Here is a 25,699-nt window from a genome sequence, read left to right on the forward strand (position 1 = left end):
ATTTCATAAAACACATTTTTTGAAAAAATAAGAAATAAGAAATCTTCATTTCTATTTATGATTTATGTTACACTTTTAACATATTCTTATTTTTATATTAAATTATGCTTATTTATGGAAGAATTTATTTCACAAACTTTTAAAACATTCATAAAAATGTTATATTGAATTTTAAAACTTATTTATTTCCAGTGATTTATGTGATTTTCTATAAATATAAATTTAAAAAAAAAAATGTTAATATATGTTTAAATATCCATAAACTTCCAAAATTAATTTTATTAAAGAAATATTATATCAATTTATTTTGTTTTTATGGAAGTAAACTTGATTAATTTTCTTATCTGTATAAATTTTGATACATTAATTTCTGTATGAATAAATACTACAATTTTGTTTTTGTATCTACCAGGAACTTTGTTACAAACATTTGTCATAACAATGGACAAAGAGTTGAACATTAAGTTTTGCTACAAGTTAGATTAAAATTTCACTAAAACTAAGTCTATTATAGCAAGCATATAGTGATATAACAATATCATGTGCACAGGCTCAAATGTTATTAAGCATTTTCCTGACAGAATAAAACAGTTTAAGGTCAGGTGACCTGAAACTGAAAACACTAACTGGGTCAATAATTTTTAATGTCAATTTGTTTGCAAAAGGTCACAAAGATTACAAATTGTTTCAGTTGTGCTTTCTTAAATGGAATGAAATAAAACTCTTCACTATTCAAACATGTGTACATCGTATAACTGTATTACTATAGACTTACTGTAATCCAGATGGCACTTTTATTCAGCTTGAAACAAAATTTAATACTAATTCTTTGTTTTCCCATAGTTGCAGACTACTGTTTGTCTAGTTTAGTCTCATGATAACAAAATAAAGGAATAGTTTTAGAAATTAATTTAGTAAAAATCAGTCTTGAAACTTTATGGACATAAGTTGTAAATGCAAAACAAATACAAAATTATGTGCTGTTATTGAGATGAATACAATGATTTGTAAATGATAATATACTGAAATAATATTTTTCATATCTTTTAACTCATTATTTCTTTTAGTAAGTTATATAATTCATGATGATGAAAACATTTTCTTGAAAATATTCTCAATACTAGTTTCACCCAGTGATTTAATTAATAATAGTGTTTGGTCAACATAAATTAAAATTTAAAAATTTATTAAATTTTCAATGTTTAGAATTTATTATAGAAAAAGTATATATGAAAAATAACTAATACTTCAATGTTTTATCAAATTATATATACACAACTTTTCTAATTTATTTAAGAATAATTAAGACTTTAATAAATAAAAATTTCCAAACAAAATACTTACCATCAAGATAAGTATTCTGTTTTTTTTCCATTAAATTTTTAATTTATTTAGATTAAATTAAATATAAAATAAAAACTACATACTTGTAATAACGGGATTTGTTGTAAATCCAGTGCTGGGTTTTATTTTTTTATTACAAGTCAACGACGAAGAATCTATAGTTATTTTCAGAGGCCTTTTAAGTGACGAAGAATCGTTACTTGTTCCGTCAGACACGTTGCATGCTAATTTGGAATGGGATACAGCATTGAGATTTGATGATACCTGATGAATTACAATAAGGGAATTTTCTGTGAAAATATGAATCTTGTAATCCATAATGTAATTTATTATTAATTATCTTAGGGATGATGTTTCTAACTATCCAATAATTTACCTGATAGTTATTTGTAGATGAACTAACAGCTACGGAGGAACGATGTTTAAGAATCGCTGGAACCAATCTGTTCTTCTTCACCAATTGTTTAATTTTAATTGTTGGCACATGTTTAGATGGTGTTGTAAGTGAAGATTTCAAGGGTGATGCACCCATTAAAAATGAAGATGTTTTTCCTTGTTCAGGAAAATCAGATGTGGGTCTATGGTAAAAAGAGTTATTTAAAGAACTATAAAATATTTAAACTATTTTTTTCTTATGTAATCAACTCTTATTGTAAAAATAAACTTGTGGACTTCCATCATACTAGATTTGTTATATGTAAAAAATTTCACACTTAAATAAACAACCATTGCAAAAACCAAAAAACCAGCATAAATGATAAAAAACTCATATTAGCAAACATGTTCCTGTGTTAAATGGACATCTTCAGACTCTTAACATTCTAGATTTGAAATATAGAGGCTTGTTTATTAGTGGACTGGACACTTCAACAGTCTCATATACTGCAAAATTATGAAAAGTGGGTCTTTCAAGCTGTTGGAAATGAATCTGCATCCTTAAAGTTAATGGTTACATCTCTTGCAGCAGCTTTATAAATTTCTAACAGCTCCAGAAATTTCAGTCAAGTTCTATTGCCTGTATAATGTATTATAGAAGTCAGGTACTATAAAAATGTACCTCAATTTCAGGGTCATAGACATAGGTGGCCAAGTCAGTGGTGTTAGGTTTCTATTTATAGAAGTCTAAACATCCCCCTGCCTTGGCCACCTATGTCAGTGCCCTGGTATGTGAGTGGTGATGCATGGTTTTGTGGCACCTACATATTCTAATGCTCTGTTAAATCAGTGATGATTAAGAATCAGTGGTATAGAATACACCAAAAGATTAACCAGTTTTTAGCAGTTATTTGAATTTCACACTTTTTGTCCAAATGATACCATATTACCTTGGATAATACTCTGTTATGTGAGTTGTTCTAAAACAGTGAGTTGTTCTAACTTGAGTGTTCTAAAACAGTTACAATCATTTATATTTATGCAGATGTAGTGTCTTTTTATCATTAAAATACAATAAACTACTCATAAAAATATCTTCATATGCACAGATTCTGGTTTACCAAGCTTTTAAAATGAAAAAATAATGAAATAAATTTATCAAAATTTAATCAAATTTTTCTACATTTATAAGATATGAATATATCAATAATTTACATAACTGTAATATTCATGCAAAGATTTAACCTTAATATACTGCAGTCTGAGCAAAGATTGTCTGCAACATACTGTACAGTATTTTTAAGAATGATAAAATTGTCTGCGGAAAGTTGAGTTTTCTTGAAAATAGTGTTAATGTAGCTAATAAAAAAAACAGTGACAATATGAGAAAAAAACTGTAAAAAATAAGCCTTATTCCAAGATAACTCAAGGCAAAACAGTCAAGTGGAATGTTGTATGTTGGGTTATTAAATGTACAGTACATTTAATAACATACTATTATCAAATCTGATGAAGTAAAATACTGCATATGATTCATTTATATCTGACTAATTGTAACCCAAAATTACAAATACTACTAATTATAATTTTAAATTTTATTATTTAGTAACTAGTTGTAAACTAAACACACAGTGAAACCTCAATCATATGGCTACAGAAAAAACAAAAGACATACAGAAGAAGAAACAGTCATATTTGACTGTATATATTTGCTAAGTCAAAAAAACATACATCAATGATGTTTTTTCATCATGAAGTCCAATCTGTTCTACAGGTAGATGCAAAATCACTACAAACCACTACTTGCTACATCACACTCCAGAAAATTAATTGCTGTTACTACTAGCAATTGGATATTAACATTTTTGTGTGTGTACAAACTTAAAAAATTATAGAATTCATATTCTTCAGGATTAAAAATTCTGGCCAATAGATGCAAAAAAAATTGAGAAACAAGTGATGCAAGTTTAATTTTCATAATTCAAATAAAAAATTTTTTTTTCAATATTGAATGATAGTTCTGGAAAAGCAATACATCCAACAACAATAAATTGAAGTTTCACTGTAGTTTAAACAATGTTTCTGAACAGAAACATTAGGAAATTCCATAAAAGTCTTTAAAAATAATTTTAAACTCTCAGAAGAATATAATTATTATTATATATTAAATAACTCCAAATAAATGAAAAAATTATATCAAGAATTAATAGCCATTCTAAAAGATACTCACTTCTGGCCCCATACAGGCTCAAAATACTTAATCTGAAAAAAATTATTAAAATTAATTAAAACAAACTAAAATGTATTAAAAAATATATTATGATTTAATTGCTATGAAAACATGAATAAATAAATACTCACTGACATCTGTAATGGTTCCAGTAGACAAGCCACATTGGCACAAACAAACATTTTAAATCACTTTCAGAGATCTTCAGGTTACAATGCATTTCCATAAATTGAATGCTATTATTTGAACAATCGTTTTAAAATGGAACATTCTATACACCACGTAAAGATATTCACATTAAAAACATAAATGTGATGTACTTAATGACAAAATATAACATAATCATTTTTTTTGTTAGTTAGAAATGAAATCCAGGTATGTAAAAGTCATCACATGGTATATAAAATGTTCCATTTTAAAGTAGTTGTTCAAATAACAGCATTCAATTTACAGAAATGCATAATAACCTGAAGATGATGTCTGAAAGTGACCGAAAATGTTTAAACATCCCTAAGCCCGATGAGTATATAATATAATATTTATATTATGAGTATATAAGTTTATATTATGATTGTATAATATAATATTTAATATTTACTTAAATTATAATTATTAACTTAGATAAGAGATGGCACCTAATGTCTACCTGTAGACCGAAAATGTTTGTTTGTGCCAATATAGCTGTCTCTACTGGAAGCAGTACAGAAGATGTCTGTGAATATTTATATCACTTTCCAGTTTCTCAGGTGTTTTATAGCATAAAGAAATCTTTACATGTATAATCTAGTAAAAAATTTTAATGAAACTGCTATGTATTATTATATAAAAATATAAATTATGAAATATTCAGTAAATTCAATATAGTAAAAGCATGAAAATAAAGGAATCTTAATACTTTAATTCTATACAAAAATAACACCCAATTACTGGTTGATATTAATAATAATAAAATTTTTTTAAATAATTTCTTTTGCTGGTTCATTGGTTTAGTGACAGTAGAACTTTTATCTTTAATTCTATCATTTTACGGTATTTTCTTTACTTTTTATTCCAAAACTAATAAATATCGAAAATTGTTTAATTGAAAAAATTAATTATTGCAATTTTTAAAATTCTGAATACACAAACTGAAATACAAAAAAAAACAAGAGATAGAAAACACCATAAGCAGGCCTAGGAGTGCTATTTCCCCTTTGAAAAAGTGAGAAAAGTGAGTTGAAATACAGAAAAAAGTGAATAAAAAGTGAGTGCAATAGTGACAAAACAAAGTGAAAACACAGAAGGAAAACTCAGCAAAATAGCGGTAAAAATTGTTATTTTCTTTTTATTCTGTTATGGTTAAACACATTTTAAAAATTTCTGTATATACTGTAATATAGTAGCCACTCGTTATATCGCTTTTTTTTTGTCCCCCAAATTTTAAAAGCATTTGAGTCAATTAATTTTAAATTACCAATTGCCACTGAATTTCTATTTGCAACGAAATACGAGAAAGAGCTAAATATGCAGAACAGGTGGATAGATCCATTGTCATTTGTTTCCTTTTGATATAAAAATTGTTTATTTGTTAGTTTTAAGTACAGTCTCCTCATTTACAAGTTTCTGTGAATTCGAAATTTCATACCTTTATGTGAATTAACGGTATTGCGTCAATTCACATAAAGGTGTGAAATTTCGAATTCACCAGCATAATGTGTAAGGAAAAGATCTCTAATTCTGAACGAAAACTTTAAAATTTTTATACAGTAGTAACTTTATTTTGCTTTTTAGAGAATTTTTACTCTAATTTTATAAGTTTTGATGTTCTATTATATATTCAATATTTATTTTTTTAAATTTTCAATTACAGTATTTATAATTTTTATTGAAAAATATAAACTACACGAATTTCTAATAAGCGATTTATATAGTACTGTATAATAAAATCGCAATTGATGTTTTGTTTTTATATCGACAGTATTTGTCTTTCAATGTCATTCTTAAAGAAACAATAATGCTAAATGGGCGTTCATGGTTTCGTATGGGCGTTCGATGTTTACGTAAACGTCAATTAATTCGATATAACCTACGAATAAAATTCAGGATTGAAAAACTAAGCTTATTTTATATCAGAAACACTTGCTGATGAAAGAATAGCGATTCCATAGCATGTATAATCTGTTCAGTAAAAGCCCAGAATTTTTATTACTCGGTTATATCGCGTTTTTTTTCTGTCTCCCGATAACCAGTGGCTTCTGTATTTCAAGTAAACCATGAATACTTGAAAAGTCTTTGGCTTCTGTAAATAATCAGTCATGAAAGATGATGTTCTTTTATTAAGATTATTCTGCATGTTATCAGCTTCCTTCTTTTTCGCTTCCTCTTGCTTTTGAACACTTAACACTAATAAGCATCACACGTGCTGCTTGTACTTCATTCATGTTCTTGCTGTTAATAGCCTTCTCCAGTTTTTTTGTTTGCTGCTTCTAACAAAACTTGGACTGTCGCATGTATTTCATTTTCTTCTACATTTTTCTGGTTTAAACTCAGTTGCAGTTCCATAATCTTCATGTTACGAACAGCTTTCTTTTGTTGTTCTTCAAAACATTTCTGTGCTCTTTTTTCCGTTTCTCTTATTCTTTTAACTTCTTTTCATTTTCCAATCGTTCTTGATAATTTCTATGCACCGAGGAAGCTAATTTCAGTCGTCCTTTGTAATAGGTACAAGGTGTGGGCTTTGGTCATACATGTTTAGTCTCTCCTTAACAATCAAAAGTGAATTAAGCATTCTTTCTAACACTGATGCTCTATCAGGAGAAAGTGCCCGGCATAAAATTGATCCTCTCTTTCATGGGAACGGGATTTTCGATGCTGATTTCACTAATTTGGCTATTCTCGGATATTTATCATTATCAGAAACTGTTTATTTTTTAATGCTTCGAGATGTGTAAATATTGATTTCCAAATAAAATAATAAATCTGAAATAAATATACTCCAAATAATATAAGTAAAATAATATTTTATTAATGATTTCATAAATAACAAAGAAACTTTTTCCTGCAGATGAATAAAAACCAACATCGTTGCAAAGTTGTTAACCTTTGGGAAGCGTGTGAAAATCTTTCTCACAAGCAATTACGTGTTGTACTTTTTACAACACTTCGAATATTTTAATTTATTTGGTAAATTTTATATGTAAATATGAATTTACATTTTCGTTTACTTTTTTAGTCTCTCAATTAATGCACAATTATAATCGGCATAAGAGAAGATTAAAAAATGGATATTTCACAAGCAAAGTAATCACACATTTTATGAAAATAACACTTACTATATGGAATAATTATACTTGTAGTCAATTTAAACATACATTTATGGGAAGATGTAGATGTGATTTAACATTAACAATATGCTATGAAATCATTAAAGTAATTTTATTAAACTCAAGTTTATGAAATTATTTAAAGATAAATCAAGTAAAAAAATATTTTTGTAAACGACAACTCCATAACCCGATTGTTAATTAAAACCAAATAATCTGCCAAATTATTGGGCTATAACCAGGATAACTAAATGGTCAGAAACGAAATCTTTTTTAGTGGTAGGAGGTTACGCTACTCATCTCGTGTTAATTTTAATAATTATATATTTTGAATTTAAAAGCGGCAGCAGTGTTGTCAGCTTGAGAGATTAATCCCTCTGCGTAATGTGTTTTCCCCTGCAAAAGGACTTTAGTGATTTTCTTAGAAAACAGCCAAAACCGCAGGGATGCTTAGAATACTTATTTTTAAACTCTGTAGAAGGAAATGCAATTCGGATAAGGTAGATTTTGGCGAATAATGAAAATATGGCATGAGTACATAACTTTACTCAACACTGGCTTCTGAATTTGTAATGAGAGGGATTTTTTAAGTGCATAAAAGATTTTTTTAAATACGTTAAATAAATTTTTGTTTCCTATAACCTAACGACACTGAGCGGGCAGTTGCAATTTTGAGTCTGCTCAGGGCCGCGTATTTTCTTCTAAAAAATTCTATTCCGATAGTCCGATAATTCGGCAATTCGTTTGGCTTTAAAATTATTTTTGGTTTGTCCCACATCTTAATTAAGCACGTGAAAATGACCAAAAAAGTGAGAAAAGTGAGAAAATGACCTGAAAAGTGAGAAAAGTGAGGATACTTCAGAAAAGTGAGTACAAGTGAGAAAAGTGAGCGACTCCGAGGCCTGCATAAGTTTCTTGTCTCTTGCAAGCAGGAAATGCAAAGCAGCTCAACTGCTCATGTGATATTTATTAACAAACCACAGACTACCCTTGGCCAATGTGTAATAAAACAGTAGATTTAACAAAGCCATAGGGACAAGATTTGTCATTCTTAACTGAAGACAAATTGTAAGCATAAATGAGATAATTCCTGTGGTGACCACTGCTTTTGGATATTCCCAGTTTTAGGAATCTAAAGGGAATTTAAGAATTACACATACAGATACAGACATGAGATAGGTGGTCATAGATCGAAACCACCAACAGCTTTTCAGTCTTGTAACCATTAAGCAATAACCAACATTGAGGCAAATTATGTACCATTTCAATATTAGTGTCTGATGACCCAGTCTGTTTACTGTACAGTAAACATTCCATTCCATTGGTTCCATAGTCATCAATCTATACATATACAAAGGGTATTTTTTAAATAAGGTCCGTTTTTTAATAAGAAGAAAAATGCCGTAAATATCATTAAAATATATTTTTCCCCATATTCTACATACTTTTATCTACTTTTCTACATAATTTTTGTTCAAACATTTGTCATATCGCTCAACAATTTTTTGAATTCCAACTTCAAAGAAATCTGCTGCCTGCCACCGGAAGACAGTAGGTCACACCACTTGTTTTGTATGCCACGCTGGAGTTTTCTCAAGGTCACATATATGCATCAGAATTGACTGTTGGGCCTCTCAGCATAAAATCCATTAACAAAATCACTTTTCTGTCCCAAAAGACAGTTGCCATGATCTTTCATGCTGAAATCGAATAACAAATTGTATCTCAATCGGCAGGTGACTTAATTTTCTTAAACATTATAAACTTCTACAGCACACAGACAGACAATATGGCTGCAAATGGCACCGAAATGGATGCAAAGCCTGCTGGGAGCGGATGCTCATGCACACTGCTGATCGCATGTCATTCTCACTCTCATTCACAAACAGACCTTATTTAAAAAATAGCCCTCGTATCACTGCTAACACCCAGATAGTGTACTCATCATAGTAACTCATCTGGGTCAAGCAATGTTGATGTTGAGATATGGATGACCAGCTGCATATTGCAAGCCAAAGCATAGGGATTTTTAAAATAGCAGAATTTTAAAAAACATAGTATTTTTTCATAACATAGTTTATTCATTTTTATGATGTAGATATATAGAGAATGGTAAAACCTCAATTATCCAAATTAATTGGGACCTTGAACTGTCTGTATAAGCAGAATATTTAGATAACTGGATTTTTGCTTAAATTAATCATTTTTTTTTCTATCCAAATGTATTGTGCCCTGTAATGTACTGGTATATTTGTACACAATTATGTGCAAATAAAATATTAAATGTGAAAATGTACCTACAAATGAGTATAGTTTATTACCTCCCTTAACTGGATGTCTTCTTAAATACACTCAAAAAAACCCAAACTCCAGCAATAGTGTGCAATTTTCTTATCCAGAAACATTGAATCAAGATATCTATATATCATAAACCTACATCTTTCATCCCTGCTATATCACATGATCTGTATTCATATAAATTAGCAAGTTTCAAAGTTATAATAAGAAGAGCATACACACATTCATCTAACATCAATGATACAAGCAATTCAACATGAATATCAACCCAAAGTTATTAGGGAATTAATACAAGAATACCTATAGCATAAAGAAAAAACAAATTATTTAGTAATTAATTAAATGTAATCGTGGAAAACTATCCCAATGTAATCTCGTGGTGGTTGTTTGGCTTTACAATATATATATATATATATATATAATGTCTTATTCATGATTTAACACTTGAAAATAATTTAACAGGATTTTTTTTAATTTAATAAAAAATACATGTTACAAAACTGTGAATAGCAAATACTGATGCATTTGATTAACAATTTTTCAAAATTGACTTGGCAATTGGAATTGACTGGTTGACCAGCCTAGCTGTAAATACAAGCTCCTGTACACTCGCTGCTTTGCAAGAGAGAAGTTGTCAAATAGTTATCAGCCACTTATTATTATCAAAACAATCTTGAACTAATGTAATCACAATAAGCAACAACTATGCTTATTATAAAGTTGTCACTATTTTATTTATAATATATATATTATAAATAAATATTACAACTCTAAATTTTACAGTTTTTAAAAATTTGTGTGTTTATGTGTATATAAATCAAAAACTCAAAACTTCATTAACATTCTTGAAACCATGTTGGTATTTTTTCCTTCGTTCAAACATGATGTAGTGCGACCAATTGGCATTTTTCATCATTAACTTTTATTCCACTGAATAAAAGTTAATGATGAAAAATGCCAAGTGGTCAAGTAATTGCACTACATTGCATTTGAACAAAAGAAAAAAATCGAATAAAACTGCCAAATCTAACAAATTTATGAATATATTGTATCACAAACATCAATTCACTGATAGCTAATAGTTTTCAGCATAATTAAAAAAGAAAAAAGTTCTTCTAAAAACAATATTAACATCAAACTAAAAGAAAACTTGTAAGGATACTTCACATAACATGAACTAAATTTTCTGAGTTATTTTAAATAACTTAACATGCATTAAAATTTAATTTTTCTAATATCGTCCATTCAAATTAATATTTAACTTTTTCAAATTCTCATAATGATTGAGTAATACCTTCCAAGGATCTAATTTGCTATGCTCACGCTCTGCCTCAGCTTTTAATTTCTGTTGATTTTCAGGTGTAAATTCCCCTTCAGCTAATCTCTCTCTCCATTCTTGACAAGATCGGGCAAAGAACTCATTACTAAGAGCAGATGCACTCAGCCTCACAGAATATTCAGGACCGATGACATGATCTATTGGTGGAAGAAGCTGTACTAGTCGATACTGATAGAGTGGTGGGAGACTTGCAAATGTGTGCTTATTCAAAAGTGCCTGAAATAATTTTAAAACTTTAAATAAATTTCTTCATACACATACACAAACAAACCCATTAAATATTCATATTTACAAAATTATCCATCTATATTTAATTTAAAAGATTATAATCATTTGCATTTATAGTAATTAATCAAATTTTCAAAACCATGTGATTTTACTTGCTGATATTTTAATTATAACAATAATGTTTCTTAATTTTATACCAATATAACTATACAATATATGTTAAAAGTTTAATTTTTAAAATTCTGATAGTTCAAATAAATTTTTAATTACTTTAATATATCCTTAAAAACAAAATGAGAATAGTTTAAAACTTACTCTTAAATTGGTATTAACCAAAATAGAATCTGGCGTTTCCAAGTCTATACATCCTTTCTTTGTCTGTGCAATTTGAGCAGCTTCAAAAATGGAAGCAAAAAATTTATATAATCTATAATACATTTATATTTTTTAATCTTTATAAAATTTATTTTATTACAATATATAAATTTACATATAATGCACTCTGGAAAATTATAACCTTACTACTAAAATGTTGAGAATTTGACTATAACAATAACTTAAGAAATAGAGACAAAGATAAAAGTTTTATAAAACTAAACAACTAAACAAGGAGAGGTTAGCTGTTTGGGTCTCCAATGTGAACAAAACTTGGTTATCATGTAGCCCTAAACACAAACAGCTCCTTTTCCAAATAATAAAACCAATTTCTCAAGTGTTTCCAAAAAATAGGTCTAACATAATTGAGTGTTTAGTTTATACGTCTGAAAGTTCTGCATCTTCTCAGAATGGCAATAACCAAGTGGATAAGGTGCTAAGCATTGGGACTACATGATATGGATTCAATTCTTTGTGATTTTAGTTGTTTTTTTTTTAAATGTGTAAGATAATTATTTTACCATATCATTAGCATTATTATTACTATTAATATTCTTCACATTTAAAGCTTACAAAACAAGAGATTAAAAATCGTGATATCATTTCCTGTTTATCAAAACAGAAATTTCTGTAGATTTAACTGTTTTATGTCGTTAAATAAAACTTTTATCTCTTCAGATTTATTTTCAGATATTTTTGTTCATGGTTACATACGTCCACAAGTGAATAAGCTTCAGACGTTACTGTGAACAAAAAAGAAAAGTCTGATATGAAAACAGAGTGGCATAGTCACAGAGTATTTTTTTAATTCTTAATGTTATGAGTATATCAAACATCACAAAGCCCAATATGTATATAGAAACACTGTCAAATAATTACCGTAAATAATTAGGTTATAATTCTGCTAATTTAATGATTAAAACTAAGTAATTTGCAACTAGAAGTAGACATTAGGCACCATCTCTTAACTAAATTAATAATTATAAATTTTAATAATTTAACAAATAATTTAGAATCATCTGGAAGAAAAGAATTAACCCAGGATGGGACTTGAACCCACAACCTATGCTTGGCCACTAAATTTAGATATAACCTTATGCGGTTAATCACAACACTAGCTGTGGATGGCTCATACATCCATGGCCTAAGTACAACTCCACAACAGCAAATTTAGATATAACTGCATAAAGTTATCTAAATTCAAATAAATCTGAAAGCAAAGGCTAGCTCAGGGTTCAGCTGGCATAACTGGCAAGAACACCACATGACAAGTGGAGGTTATGGGTTCAAACCCCACCCTGGGTCAGTTCTTTTCTTCAAGGTGATTCTAAATTATTTATTAAATTATTAAAATTATAATTATTAATTTAGTTACAAGATGGCACCTAATGTCTACCTCTAGTAGCAAATTACTTAGTATTAATCATTAAATTAGCAGAGTTACAATCTGATTATTTAAGGCAATTGTTCGGTGATGTTAATGTTATGGACAATTTCCTTACATGCTTATGTTTGTTATATTTACGACCATAGCTGAAAATAAATATGAAGAAATAAAAGTTTTATTTGATGACATAAAACAGTTAAATTTACAGAAACTTCTTTTTTGCTAAACAGGAAATGTCGTCACAATTTTTAATCTCTTGTTTTGTAAGCTTTAAACATGAGGAATAATAATAGTAATAATAATAATGCTAATAATATGGGAAAATAATAAAATAATTATGTTACACATAAGAAAAAGCAAACTAAAATTGCAAAGGATCAAATCCATACCATGTAGCTCCAGTGCCTAGCATCTTATCCATTCAGCTATCTCCATTCCAAGAAGATATGGAACTTACAGACTTATAAGCTAAACACTCAATTTTCAGAAGCCTGTTTTTTCAGACATGATTGAGAAATGGGACCTAGTATTTAGACAAGATAATATTTGTGTTTAGAATTACAGTAGAGAGTCGAAAATCGGAATCAATTGGGGACTGGGGTTGTTCCGATTAGTCATTTGTTCCGATTACCCATTATGTACGAAAAAATACATTAACCTGTCTGATGTTCAAATTTTTCTCGATTGCGTGTTGCTTTGTGTTGAATTTTTCTCCGTTGCGTGTCGCTTCGCGTTGAATTTTCGTCGATTTTAAGCCTAACGAAAATTTTTATAATAATAATCGAGGCTATTGTATTGTTAAAAATTATTTCTTTATTTTGTACAAACAAAATAAATATATTGAAGAATATAAATAACATGAAAATTATACTTTAGAAGTAAATCTAGTATCAAAAACGTTCGATTCAACATGACACAGTCCGACTGAAAATTGTTCCGATTACCGGCCATTCCGATTACCGACTCTCTACTGTACATGATCACCAAGTGTCGTTCGAATCAGTGACTGGAACGTCTGACCTCTTTGTAAGTGGAAATCCAATCATATCCCTTGTTATATTGTTGGATGCATCTATTACAAAAATTTGCATATTTATTAAAAAAAAAAACTAATTCTAATTGCTAAAAAAATATAACCTCATTTAAAATAAAACCTTTTATTTCAGCAAAATGTATCAATAGAATAAGTTTTAATAATTAATTAGACCTTTAGACCTCCATTATACTGAAACTGAAAAATTCTGTTTGGCATTCTTCTGACGAAACTGTCTGAAATTTCTTGTTTAAGATAAACCCATGTCATTTGAATAGCTGCTCTGAGCTGTTGGACTGTGCCATATTGTTGGTTACTGACATAAACTCTTCAAACTAGAATTTCAGACATTTTCTATTTGACTGAAATCTAGTGAACATGGTGAATAGAAGATAATTGTGACGTGTTTACTTGCAAACCAGTTCCTTGTGCTGGCATTTATTGTGCGTAAATTCCAGGGAAATGTTTTAATCTTTAAGGAAGGAAATTAATGCATCCTCCAACTTCCAAGTAGACCTCACTATTCATAAGACAAGATACAAATGCCAGCCTGAGCTTCATCATGAAAACTGAAGCTTCCAGAACAATTAAACTGTAGGTCTATGGTAAAATAAATTGCATTTTCCCACAGTTAAACTTTGAAGCTAAATGCCATTGGGATAAACCATTTTCACTTTCTCTGATAACTTTAACACGCTCTTGTAACGACAGCATTTCGCATTTCTTTCATTTTATGGACAATTTCAAACAAACAAATGAATTTCCTTTGTTGTTAGACTAATTCATTAACACCTGCACCTAATTTCAAGGGTGGGAGAAGTGTCCGAGGTAGGTTCAAACAAGAATTTAGATCAGATATATTTGTGAAAGTAGTTGCTTATTACAGTTGTTGTATGTTGTTTCTGACCGAAAATCGATGCCCGCAGTCACGTTACACAGGTGGTCATTTAATACAAGTAACTTATACAAAGACTATGTATAAACTATTCCATGCCAGAAACTTTTGCCTGTTTTGACAGGTGTAGGTGATCACCTAAGCAGTTTTTATTGTATATCTAAACATTTTAAAAAACAATACTAAAAAATAAATAATAGAAATATAATTACCTGCACTTAATTTTTTATTTGACCTCTTCCTTGGCTAAAACAATAGTAAATATTTAATTATTAAATTATAAATTTGAATTAAAAATTACTATAGAAAATTTTTGTATACATTACAATACCTTTAAACTTAAACCAGGAATTGAAGCAAGTAACTCCCTCATTGTTTGAGGTTTTTTATGAGAAGGTTCTAATCTTTTTTCTAAATTTCCACAATCTCTATATTTATCGTCAGCTAAAAGAAAAATGAAATTAGAAAGTTCTATAATTTCAAAGCCTTTATACACTTGAAAAATAATTTAGAAGTTTAATTAAAATCTAATAAAACCATTTTGTTGTAAAACTCTGCACTATGTATTCAAAGATTTTCTTACATCATACACATAACATAGTGAATACAGTCTGATGATGCTTTGGATAATAAAAGTAAAAGTATTAAATTCATTAAATTTTTGATTTGTGTAGTTTGATTACTAGTGTCATTGATAATCAATGAACATATATTACTGAAATGTCAACAGTATATTTTGAATGTACATATTATAACAATCTATTATAACCCAGCTCTTATTTTTAACTAAATACAAACAACACCTTAAAACTGAGGTAGTTAAATCACTTTACTAAATGTTTCTCAGTTCTATTGACAAGCCCTTGTCAGATAAATAGCGTTCAAATTTTGAACAACTTAACATTGAACATTTCTTTAAAAATTGACAAGGGCTCATCAACAGAGCTGAAAACATTTAGTAAACTACCCCATTTAACCGATTTAACTACCCCAGTCTTAAGGTTTTGTTTGTATTTAGTGCCTATTATAATGCTGAACTTCAACAAAAGTGCCTATTTGTTTGTAAAGATCACACTGTTTATTGATAAATCTAAAATTTTTCACACGGTCAAATTATCTTTTCAAAGATGTAAAACAAATTACTGTTCAATTTTTCAATACTTATCAAAGACTGATAAGTACTGAAAAATTGAACAGTAATTTATTTTCTTTACTCCTTTTAGTGCATTGTTATAGCTATTATGTGATAAAGGCTATAACAACAACATTATGAAATATCTAGAAATTCTATGATTTTAAATATTTAATAATGTATTCAATATAATTAATGCTTATTTATACCTTAAACTGAAGAATAATTCTAAATAAGTTTAACAATTAAATTGAAACTTATATGATGAACTTTCTTACTGTTTTTTCAAAACAGCAATTTATCAGCCAAGCATCTTCAATCTGGATTATTTTTGAATTATAATTAAATTATTAAATAATCATATTATGTAATTTTACCTAAAAATTATTTATTTATATCTATAATTGTTTACAAAGATATAAATAATTACACACATACAAATGCATATGCAAAATTAAATCTATGAAATAAACTAATTTAGGATAACTGAATTAGATGATGACAATAATGTGTAATAGATCTAATAATTCAAAAAATATATTATTGTAATACAATATACAGTAAACCCTCAATTTATTGAATTAATAGGGACTAATGGATGCCCATTAACACCAAAAGTCCATAAACTCAAATGTTACAAAGGAAATCATTTTTACTCTTTTCAAATCCTAATACAAATAACTAAATGCAAAAATAGCTTTAATACAATACAGAATATGCATTTATTAAATTATAAAAAAACAACAAGTCAGCAATGTTCTAAAAATAAAGCATCTGTAAAACAACATTTGGAATTAACAATAATAAAGCAATATGGCTTTTGATTTATGGACATCAAAAACAGTATTTTTTGGATCAAAAACAGTATTGTTTTAAATTTCACAAACTCATATTGCTGAGATGCTTTGTTCTAATTTTTCAATTAGCTCTATTCTGTGCCACATTTAAGTTCATACACTTTCTTTTAACTTTTCAGTTCAATCAATTGATGCTATTTTAAACTGAAAGTATTAAGAAATTATTTAAGGTGTTTGTTGCATTGCATCAAAATTTTAGGCTTGCGAATTAATTTAGTAGACCAATTTGTATACATCACAGCAATTTTTCTGTGATGATCTGCTAAAATTTGTTTTTTGACTGCTTAAAGCAATCTGTTCTGCACAATATGCAACAATTACTTTTTAAAAATAACAATAATTTTGTTAACAATGAAAAATAAAATAAAGAGCCCTGATCTAAATGAAGTAAGAATAACAAAAAGAATCTATGATGAAAATCAATTAAGAACACAGGAAACACTGGAAATATTCAAGTCCACATCAAATAATAATTGTATTAACCATAAAGACTCAGAATCTCTATCTAATGCATGATGATTGTTCTTTATACATAAGAAATGCATAAACATACGGAATTACTATGGTTTATTTTATTTGTATTTTTAACTTTATTATTTATATACTCAGCATTTCATTAATATGTAATCATTCAAAAATATATACTTATGTATACACATTCACAATATTCAAAAAGAATTTTATAAATAATAACATTGAATATTTGAAAACATTTCAATCTGGGAATTTTGAATTTAAAATTTCAAACCTGAAGCAGGTTTATAACTGGAACAGGTAATAAACTGGAAACGTTTGTTATACAAACTCTTTCTGCTGGAAGATGTTAATTATCTTGCTAGTTATCCATTCCAGTTGTAATTTTGAACTTTAGTGAACAAAATGACATTGGTCTAAATATAGTGCCAAAATTTATCAAGGACATCAAGTCATTCCAAATCATGATCTTCCTGACAAATTTTAGCATAAATAAACAGACTGTACTTGACATTGCTAATATCATGCAGCTGTTGTATTCAATAGGCAGAAAAGTGGCAAAACAAACCAAGATGAATGACTTTTTAAGTCAAATCATGAAGTCAAGTGCTAATGCACATAAGTAATTTGCCTCTTTTTGTGCTTACGGTATATACAATTTCCATCAGCCTAGTTGTACACATGACATAATACACAGTAGTCACCACTGAACTTAGACCAGGCTGCAGTTAATATGTCATCCAATAAATAGGTTTAAAAAAAGATTAGCTTTTGATTCATTGCATGAATGTTTTACATAATTTAGATCAAATATACAGTAATTAATCTTTATTTTTGCTAAATATCAACTTGATATATTGCAAGTTTAACAAAATTAAGCCAGTCAAACTTAAGTCATAGGCATCAAAAAACATAGACCAGCCGCATCACCCATGCCAATGAACATAGACCAGCCAATGATTTGCATTTAAATAATGTTACAATTGCAGTATTTCTGAAACAACTGATTATTTTAGCCTCACTTTAGCCTGCAGTAATCATGCGAATGATATAAGGTGCTCTTTTAGTTTTATTTACAAACCTTTGCATTTTATCTACAATGACCAGCAGAAAAGCTATTTCAGATGATTTAAAGAATGCTATCATCGCTAAACAAAGTCGTGGCATGTCTGAGAAAGCTATTAGAAAAAAGCTAATGCTAAGCAAGATGACAGTGCACTAGATTATTGTTTATTACACTAACCATGGCCATGTTAAGCCTAACAAAGCTGTGGACATCAGCAACAATTACTTTTTAAAAATAGCAATAATTTTGTTAACAATGAAAAATAAAATAAAGAGCCCTGATCTAAATGAAGTAAGAATAACAAAAAGAATCTATGATGAAAATCAATTAAGAACACAGGAAACACTGGAAATATTCAAGTCCACATCAAATAATAATTGTATTAACCATTGATGATAGGAGTTTTAAAAGCATTGTAAAAAACAACTGCTATGCCACAGATATTGAATGTAACTATAATATGAAATGATACAACTGGAAAGAATGTATCTGTTTCAACAACACGTAGGAGACTACAAGAAATACATTTACAGTTTTATGCAGCACGTGAAAAACCTTTGCTAACAGCACATCAAATGAAGAAACAGATACAGTGATCCAAAGAACATCTTTCATGGTCTCAACAAAAGTGGCATGAAATTCCGTGGTATGATAAATCAAACTTTGAATTATTAGCAACAGACAAAAGCAAACGTATCATTCAATCTGCCAGCCAAGCTAATGAGCCATCATTGTTATACCGCTCAGTGAAGTTTCCTGCCAGCTTCATGGTTTGGAGATGTGAGTGCCAGTGGTATGGGTCAGTTGACATTTGTTGATGGAACACTTGCTTCAGAGCAATACATTAACATTCTACAACAGTATTTATTTCCGTCTATAGCAAAGCTATATCCAAATAGAGCCTGCATTTTCCATCAGGATAGGGCCACATGTCATACAAGCAGGAAAACAAAACAGTGGCATGCAGAAAAGAACACAGAAGTTCTTCCTTGGCCATCCAACAGCCCAAATCTTTCATCAATTGAGAATGTATGAAACATTATGAAGAGACGTCTGCGAAAAACATGCCTTCAAACAGTTGAAGGACTAAAAGCTTCCATCTTAACTATCTGGAATTCCATAATGGCAGATGAATGTAAACACCTAGTCAACAGCATGCCAAAACGCATGGATGGTGTTTTGGCTACAAAGGTGATGCAACAAAATATTAAACATGCAGTGGTCTATGTTCATTGACAGGGGTGATGCAGAGGTCTTTGATGCCTGTGACTCAAGTTTGACAGGCTCAATCTTATTAAACCCGCAAGATATCAAGTTGATATTTAGCAAAAATAAAGATAAATTACTGTATATTTGTTCTAAATTATGTAAAACATTCACTACTGTATAATCTTATAACATACATGTTTCTATAGAATAAAGAATAGAGATCTCAAGAGATGAAATAATTTCAAGTACAAGTATTTCTTGGTTAATGTTACCCTAGGTATACAAAATAGCAGCTTGTCTCTGACTCCAGCATACAGAAGTGAGGAAACAGTGGGGGCGCACGTTTTCTAAACATATTCTAATAATTATGATAATTTATTAGAATAGGTTAGGTTTAGAAAATAAAAATTTTTTAAATAATGGATATTTTCCTGGGTGTGTGGGAAATCTGTTGTTTACAATATAATGAATTCTTGGACTAACAGATGATTTTTGGTATCCCAAGTGATCCATTAAAACCAAATTCTACTGTACAAAGAACCTCTTAATGCTAACATTGTGCACTCTGCATCAACATGGTGTAAACTCAACTTGCTGATCTTGATCAGCTGACAAATCAGATCAATTTCTTTCCAGCATCCTGCCTATCCTCTCTATTTCTTAATTGTTGATCAAAACAGGAGTGAAATACACACAGACAAACATCTCATAACCCAATATATTTGTAATATTACATTGGACTACTTTTCCACAATTATTTTTAATTAATTACTAAATAATTAATTAAATAGATGAAAAATTATTTAGTAATTAATTTAAAATAATTGTGGAAAAGTAAGTCAACATAATCCAATAGTTGTTTAGCTTACAGATATGAAAGAAATGCACACTGTACCAATAAATCCAAAATTCATTAAAATTCAATCTGTTAAATCAAGAGATTACTGTAATGTAATTCAAAACTCTTTCCTATAAATAATACTGAGAGAATATTGTTTGCTATAAGAAAGATATTTATTTGCTGCAACTTAAGGGCAATAATAGCATCATAAAAATATGACAATTGACTTGACTGAAAATCATAATTTTACTTTATTTCAATATGACACTAATAACAAGTTATTTTATTTTATATTTATGAATATTAACTCTGTCCTGTGTATATCAAAAGATTCAGTTCACTTGGGTATCTAGTTGTCTGATAAAATGTTAATACAGTGACTCAAAAATGTTCACAACTTTCATTTTTCTTTTTAAATTATAAAACCTGAATATGTATTTAAATATGTAGATTTTATATGCATATTAAAATTAGTTTCTTGGGTTGAAACATTAAATAATCTCTTAGTTAAAATGGTTAGCACAAAATATTAGAATTTCAACAATCAAGCATTTGAAGATTTTCTTTGCTTTTCAACAATATTTTCAAAAGGTTAAAAAACCCATTTAAAAATGTTTATTTCATCAAAATATTTCTCAATTTAAAGCATAATAATTGTTCCCAACTAGAGTTAACTACGAAACAATTTTATATGCAACAAAAGCAGGATATTTGTGCTCTAGTCATCTTGTCATCAGTCAAAAACAATTGTCTCGTGTATGATGTAAGTGTAGGAAGTCTGTCTAAAATATGTCAAGAGAAGGTCCAATGCCAAAAAGCAATATCTGGTCAACCAAGAGCTTTAGACACAGTACAAAAACAGAATATTGTGAAAAGAGTAACATGTAAAAAATTGAAACCACAGTTGATTTTAAAAAAAAAGTCTTAAAAGAATATCACAAATTAAATACAGTAAGTCCTCTACTTACAAACTTAATCCGTTCGTAGCAATTGTTCGCAAGTCGAAAAGTTCGTAACTCAAAAAGACGATGTTTGGCACAAAAACTCAAATACAACGTTGGTTTTACAATTATGTAATGTTTAGGCTGCTTGAATAATGTTGAATTAAGATTGTTGAAGGGAAGTATAAATTCAAATCAATCACATGTACAGTACAGTACAGTACATTATTTATTAAAATTACTCATTTAAAACAACTACAAATTATGTTAATGTTATAACGTAACATTATCACAACTACAAACTATATTAATGTTATAACGTAAAACTTCAAAAATAAACTTGACTATACATAAAAAATAACCAACTGCACTTTAACCCACCATCTGCTGGCTTTGTTCGTAACTTCAAAAGTTCATAAGTCGAATGTTCGTAAGTAGAAGACTGCCTGTATTAGTGCTCAAACAGTTAATCTGTTATGTTTCAACGAATTCCTAAGAGTAACAGTTAAAGAAAAAAATACCCTTACTAATTAAAAGACACAGAAAACTTAGATTGAAATGTGCAGAGAAATATAAAAACTGGACTGCAGCTGATTAGAAGAATGTAATTTTTTCAAATGAAACAAAAATTAACCATTTATGAAGTGATGGATGCAAATGGTATTAGAAAAATAAAAACTCACAGTTATAGTTTCATTAACTGTGATGAAACTATAACTGTGATACCAACTGTAAAACATGATGGGAATTCATTAATGATATGGAGTTGTATAATAGCATACAGACCTGGAAATCTTGTTCAAATTGATGGCCAAATAGATTTTAAGTTTTATTGTGATATTTTAAAGGATGACTTGATGAGTACAATACATTACACAGTTGTATAAATTAAAACGGTTAATGTGAGCCTAGGTATACAAAATGGCGGCGCTTCCAGTCACCATCTTGTTTGCACGCGCAAATGTGCAAACAAGACAGCGACCATCGACAATAACCTAAACGCGCCTATATTTAAACTTTTTTAAAACTAAAACATTTTTAAAACGTAAATTTGCTACTTACTTTTCCTCCTGCTTTTGGTTACTTTTCCTACTCTTGGACCAAAAACGAAAAATAAAAAAGTCATCATACTACCTATAAATTCAATCGATGCATGGATGAAGTGAATTACGAGATTCTATACATCAGTGGTTCAAACAAAATTTGCCTGTATTGTACATAAATTTTACTCCTCTTAAGAACTGCAGACTTACAATTCACATCTCTCGCCTTATCATCTATGATAGGCAGCATCTCCATAGAGGGTGGCACCTGCTATCCACGGCCACCTAGCCTTCCATGTGTCGTTCACATTGACTTTCGGGTCGGAAATCACTATTACATATCCTTGGTTATGACAAATTTAACTCGTTTAACACACATTTACACACTTTTAAACACATTTAACACACATTTGCACACTTTAAATGCACAATTCAACCACATATAAACCCTTTACAAAATTTTTATCTCACTTGCACAATGTTAACACACCTTTAATACACTTTTATGACATTTAACATGCATTAAACACATTAAGGACACGTTTAACATGTTAATTACTATTGATAAACTTTCCTCCTCGATAACTTTAGACTTCGAGTAAATTGTACAAACTTTAAAAAATCATAGACACTTTTAAAAAAATTAACAACATGCATAATCCGTCTACATCGTAACCAAAATTCAAAATTCACATTATTCCTCATGTTTCCTGAACAGAATTTTTTGATGGATATTTGCATAAAGGCATCATTACTATCAGCACCATCTACATTTCTTTTCTAAAAACACTTGCCATCAAGGTTACCGAAACACCGCCATTTTCTATACCTAGGCTCACATTAACCATTAAAACTAAAAAGTATTATTTTTCAACAGGATAATGATCCTAAACATATGGTTAAATCTTGCTTCAGCAGTTGCATATTGAATTTTTGAATTGGCCTCCTAAATCAGATTTAAACCCAAATGAAAATCTGTAGAACCAATTCAAATGTGTCATAAATGATTTTCCTAACCCAGCTAGCAGTATAAATTAACTAAGAGAAAGAGCTGAGAGAGTTTGGGAAAAAATAAAGATAGCTGTCTAAAATTAATTGACAGCATGCCTTAAAGAATTAACAAGTCATGCTGTCAAAGATAGTCACACACATCATTAATAGAAGATTTAAACTTTTATTTTTTTCCCTATTAAAATATGGAACAAAATTATTGTTCCTTATTTTACTTTAATATGCTAAACAATAGCTTTTTTGCCATCATTTCAGAAGATTCAAGAAGGCTTTTTGAGAAGACGCAAAGTGTTGTAAATAAATTTCTTATAACTTTTTATGCTAAACCTAACAGAAATGTTAAGAAACCAACTTTAAATTACTGGAAATTAGACTTAATATGAAAATTATCACCTTTAATTGTCCAGCACAAATGTTTTAACAAAAATAAAAACGTTTTCGATCGTTTTCAACGGTCATCTTCAGTTACAACTCAAATTAAAAAAAGAACGATAAAATAGAATTAAATACGAAAATAATAAATGCGCATGCGCAACTATAAATATATCGCGCATGATGCCTAATATACAGAATAAACGAATAAAATTATGTAAACAAAAATACGTGGCCGCATCTCTTGTATGTTGTTATTGTTTATCTTTATAAAACGATTTCCATGCGGTTGATAAAGAATCCGCGTCTCTATGATTGATACATCCCGTTTTTTCTTGGGCTTTATATATTTCTAGCTTTTCTAGATGTTTGATTGTATGTCTATTGTTCGTCGCTTGATGCAGAAGCATGGCACACCAGTACTCGATTAATAAGAATCTGGACAGTACGGTTCTAGCTTCATACGCCAAGCAACAAGATATTGAGGTATTGTGGGACCAAGCTTCCGTCATCAAGCCGACGAACAATAGACATACAATCAAACATCTAGAAAAGCTAGAAATATATAAAGCCCAAGAAAAAACGGGATGTATCAATCATAGAGACGCGGATTCTTTATCAACCGCATGGAAATCGTTTTATAAAGATAAACAATAACAACATACAAGAGATGCGGCCACGTATTTTTGTTTACATAATTTTATTCGTTTATTCTGTATATTAGGCATCATGCGCGATATATTTATAGTTGCGCATGCGCATTTATTATTTTCGTATTTAATTCTATTTTATCGTTCTTTTTTTAATTTGAGTTGTAACTGAAGATGACCGTTGAAAACGATCGAAAACGTTTTTATTTTTGTTAAAACATTTGTGCTGGACAATTAAAGGTGATAATTTTCATATTAAGAAATGTTAAGTCAATAAACTAATTATTATAAAAGTATTTGAACATTTTTTTGAATCATTTAAAGAACAATTTGCCAAACAACTGTAAATAGCAATTTACATTGAGATGTATCTGTATTTACATGTCTTAATTGTCATTTATTTATTAGCTGCTGTTGTGTGTGTGTGTGTGTGTGTGTGTGTGTGTGTGTGTGTGTGTGTGTGTGTGTGTGTGAGAGAGAGAGAGAGAGAACTTGAACATTACACTATATTTGCATAATACTTCTCTTGTTTATAATGAAAATTATTATTATTATTAAAAAAATAATGGAAAAATAATTTAAACAACTTTTTAAAGCAAAATAATATGCTTAATAATAGTAATAGATAATTAAAACACAAATTTCTTACAGTTAAAATTATAATTTGGAGGAGGCGGAAGAGGTTTCATAATGATACGTGGAATGCCAGGAGTTGACGTCCCACTTGCAGCTATAGCTGTATTTCTTCGTCGACGTTTCTGCTGTTGTCTCAAAGCATGTTTAATAGCTCTTTGACTATGACTTTGCGATACCTAGTAAATATATATATGTATATATTAAATATCAGATAATATAAATTATCATTTACTTTCTTTCATAAAAAAATTTAAATAGTTTTAAATTGGAATACATTATACTAATTCTCAAATTAAGAAATGAAATGTTAAAATCTTTAACAGTGAGATATTCTATTAAGTTAACAAATTTTGCAATCATCCACAGGAGAAAACAGATTGATAATGCAGACATTTTTTGAATATCCCTTGTATTATGTGAAAAACTAAGTTCTGAGTGACCAAAAATACATCAGTTTTTTCTGTGAAAAATTTGTCTTGGTTTTTGTCAGTGTGCCCATGTGATCTCACTGCTAACTTTGCAAGAACAAAGGGTGGCCCACACATTTACCTGCTTAGTGTGGCATTGCTTCTTGTTGAGTGAACATTACCCCGATCATCTAGCCAAACAGTTCCATTGCTTTCCTTTTAGTTCCACTATGGAGACCCACCAGTGGCCAAGC

The 25,699-nt window shown here is 29.2% G+C and overlaps 1 protein-coding gene across 1 annotated transcript in view; it reads right to left on the reverse strand.

Annotated features, from left to right (window-relative positions):
- The window catches only part of Asx (Additional sex combs), a 129,244-nt gene that overhangs the window by 44,056 nt on the left and 59,489 nt on the right, over positions 1-25,699 (reverse strand). Inside the window, exons 6-13 of the mRNA XM_067288045.1 lie at positions 25,052-25,214; positions 15,138-15,250; positions 15,019-15,052; positions 11,432-11,511; positions 10,844-11,104; positions 3,950-3,981; positions 1,721-1,922; positions 1,428-1,608 (exon numbers count right to left, since the gene is read on the reverse strand). Of these exons, the coding sequence (XP_067144146.1) occupies positions 1,428-1,608; positions 1,721-1,922; positions 3,950-3,981; positions 10,844-11,104; positions 11,432-11,511; positions 15,019-15,052; positions 15,138-15,250; positions 25,052-25,214 (1,066 nt within the window). The remainder of the gene's footprint in view (positions 1-1,427; positions 1,609-1,720; positions 1,923-3,949; positions 3,982-10,843; positions 11,105-11,431; positions 11,512-15,018; positions 15,053-15,137; positions 15,251-25,051; positions 25,215-25,699) is intronic.

The sequence above is a fragment of the Centruroides vittatus genome, unplaced genomic scaffold (assembly GCF_030686945.1).
Source record: "Centruroides vittatus isolate TY-2023 unplaced genomic scaffold, ASM3068694v2 scaffold_769, whole genome shotgun sequence".
In the NCBI taxonomy this organism is placed as follows: Eukaryota; Metazoa; Arthropoda; class Arachnida; order Scorpiones; family Buthidae; genus Centruroides; species Centruroides vittatus.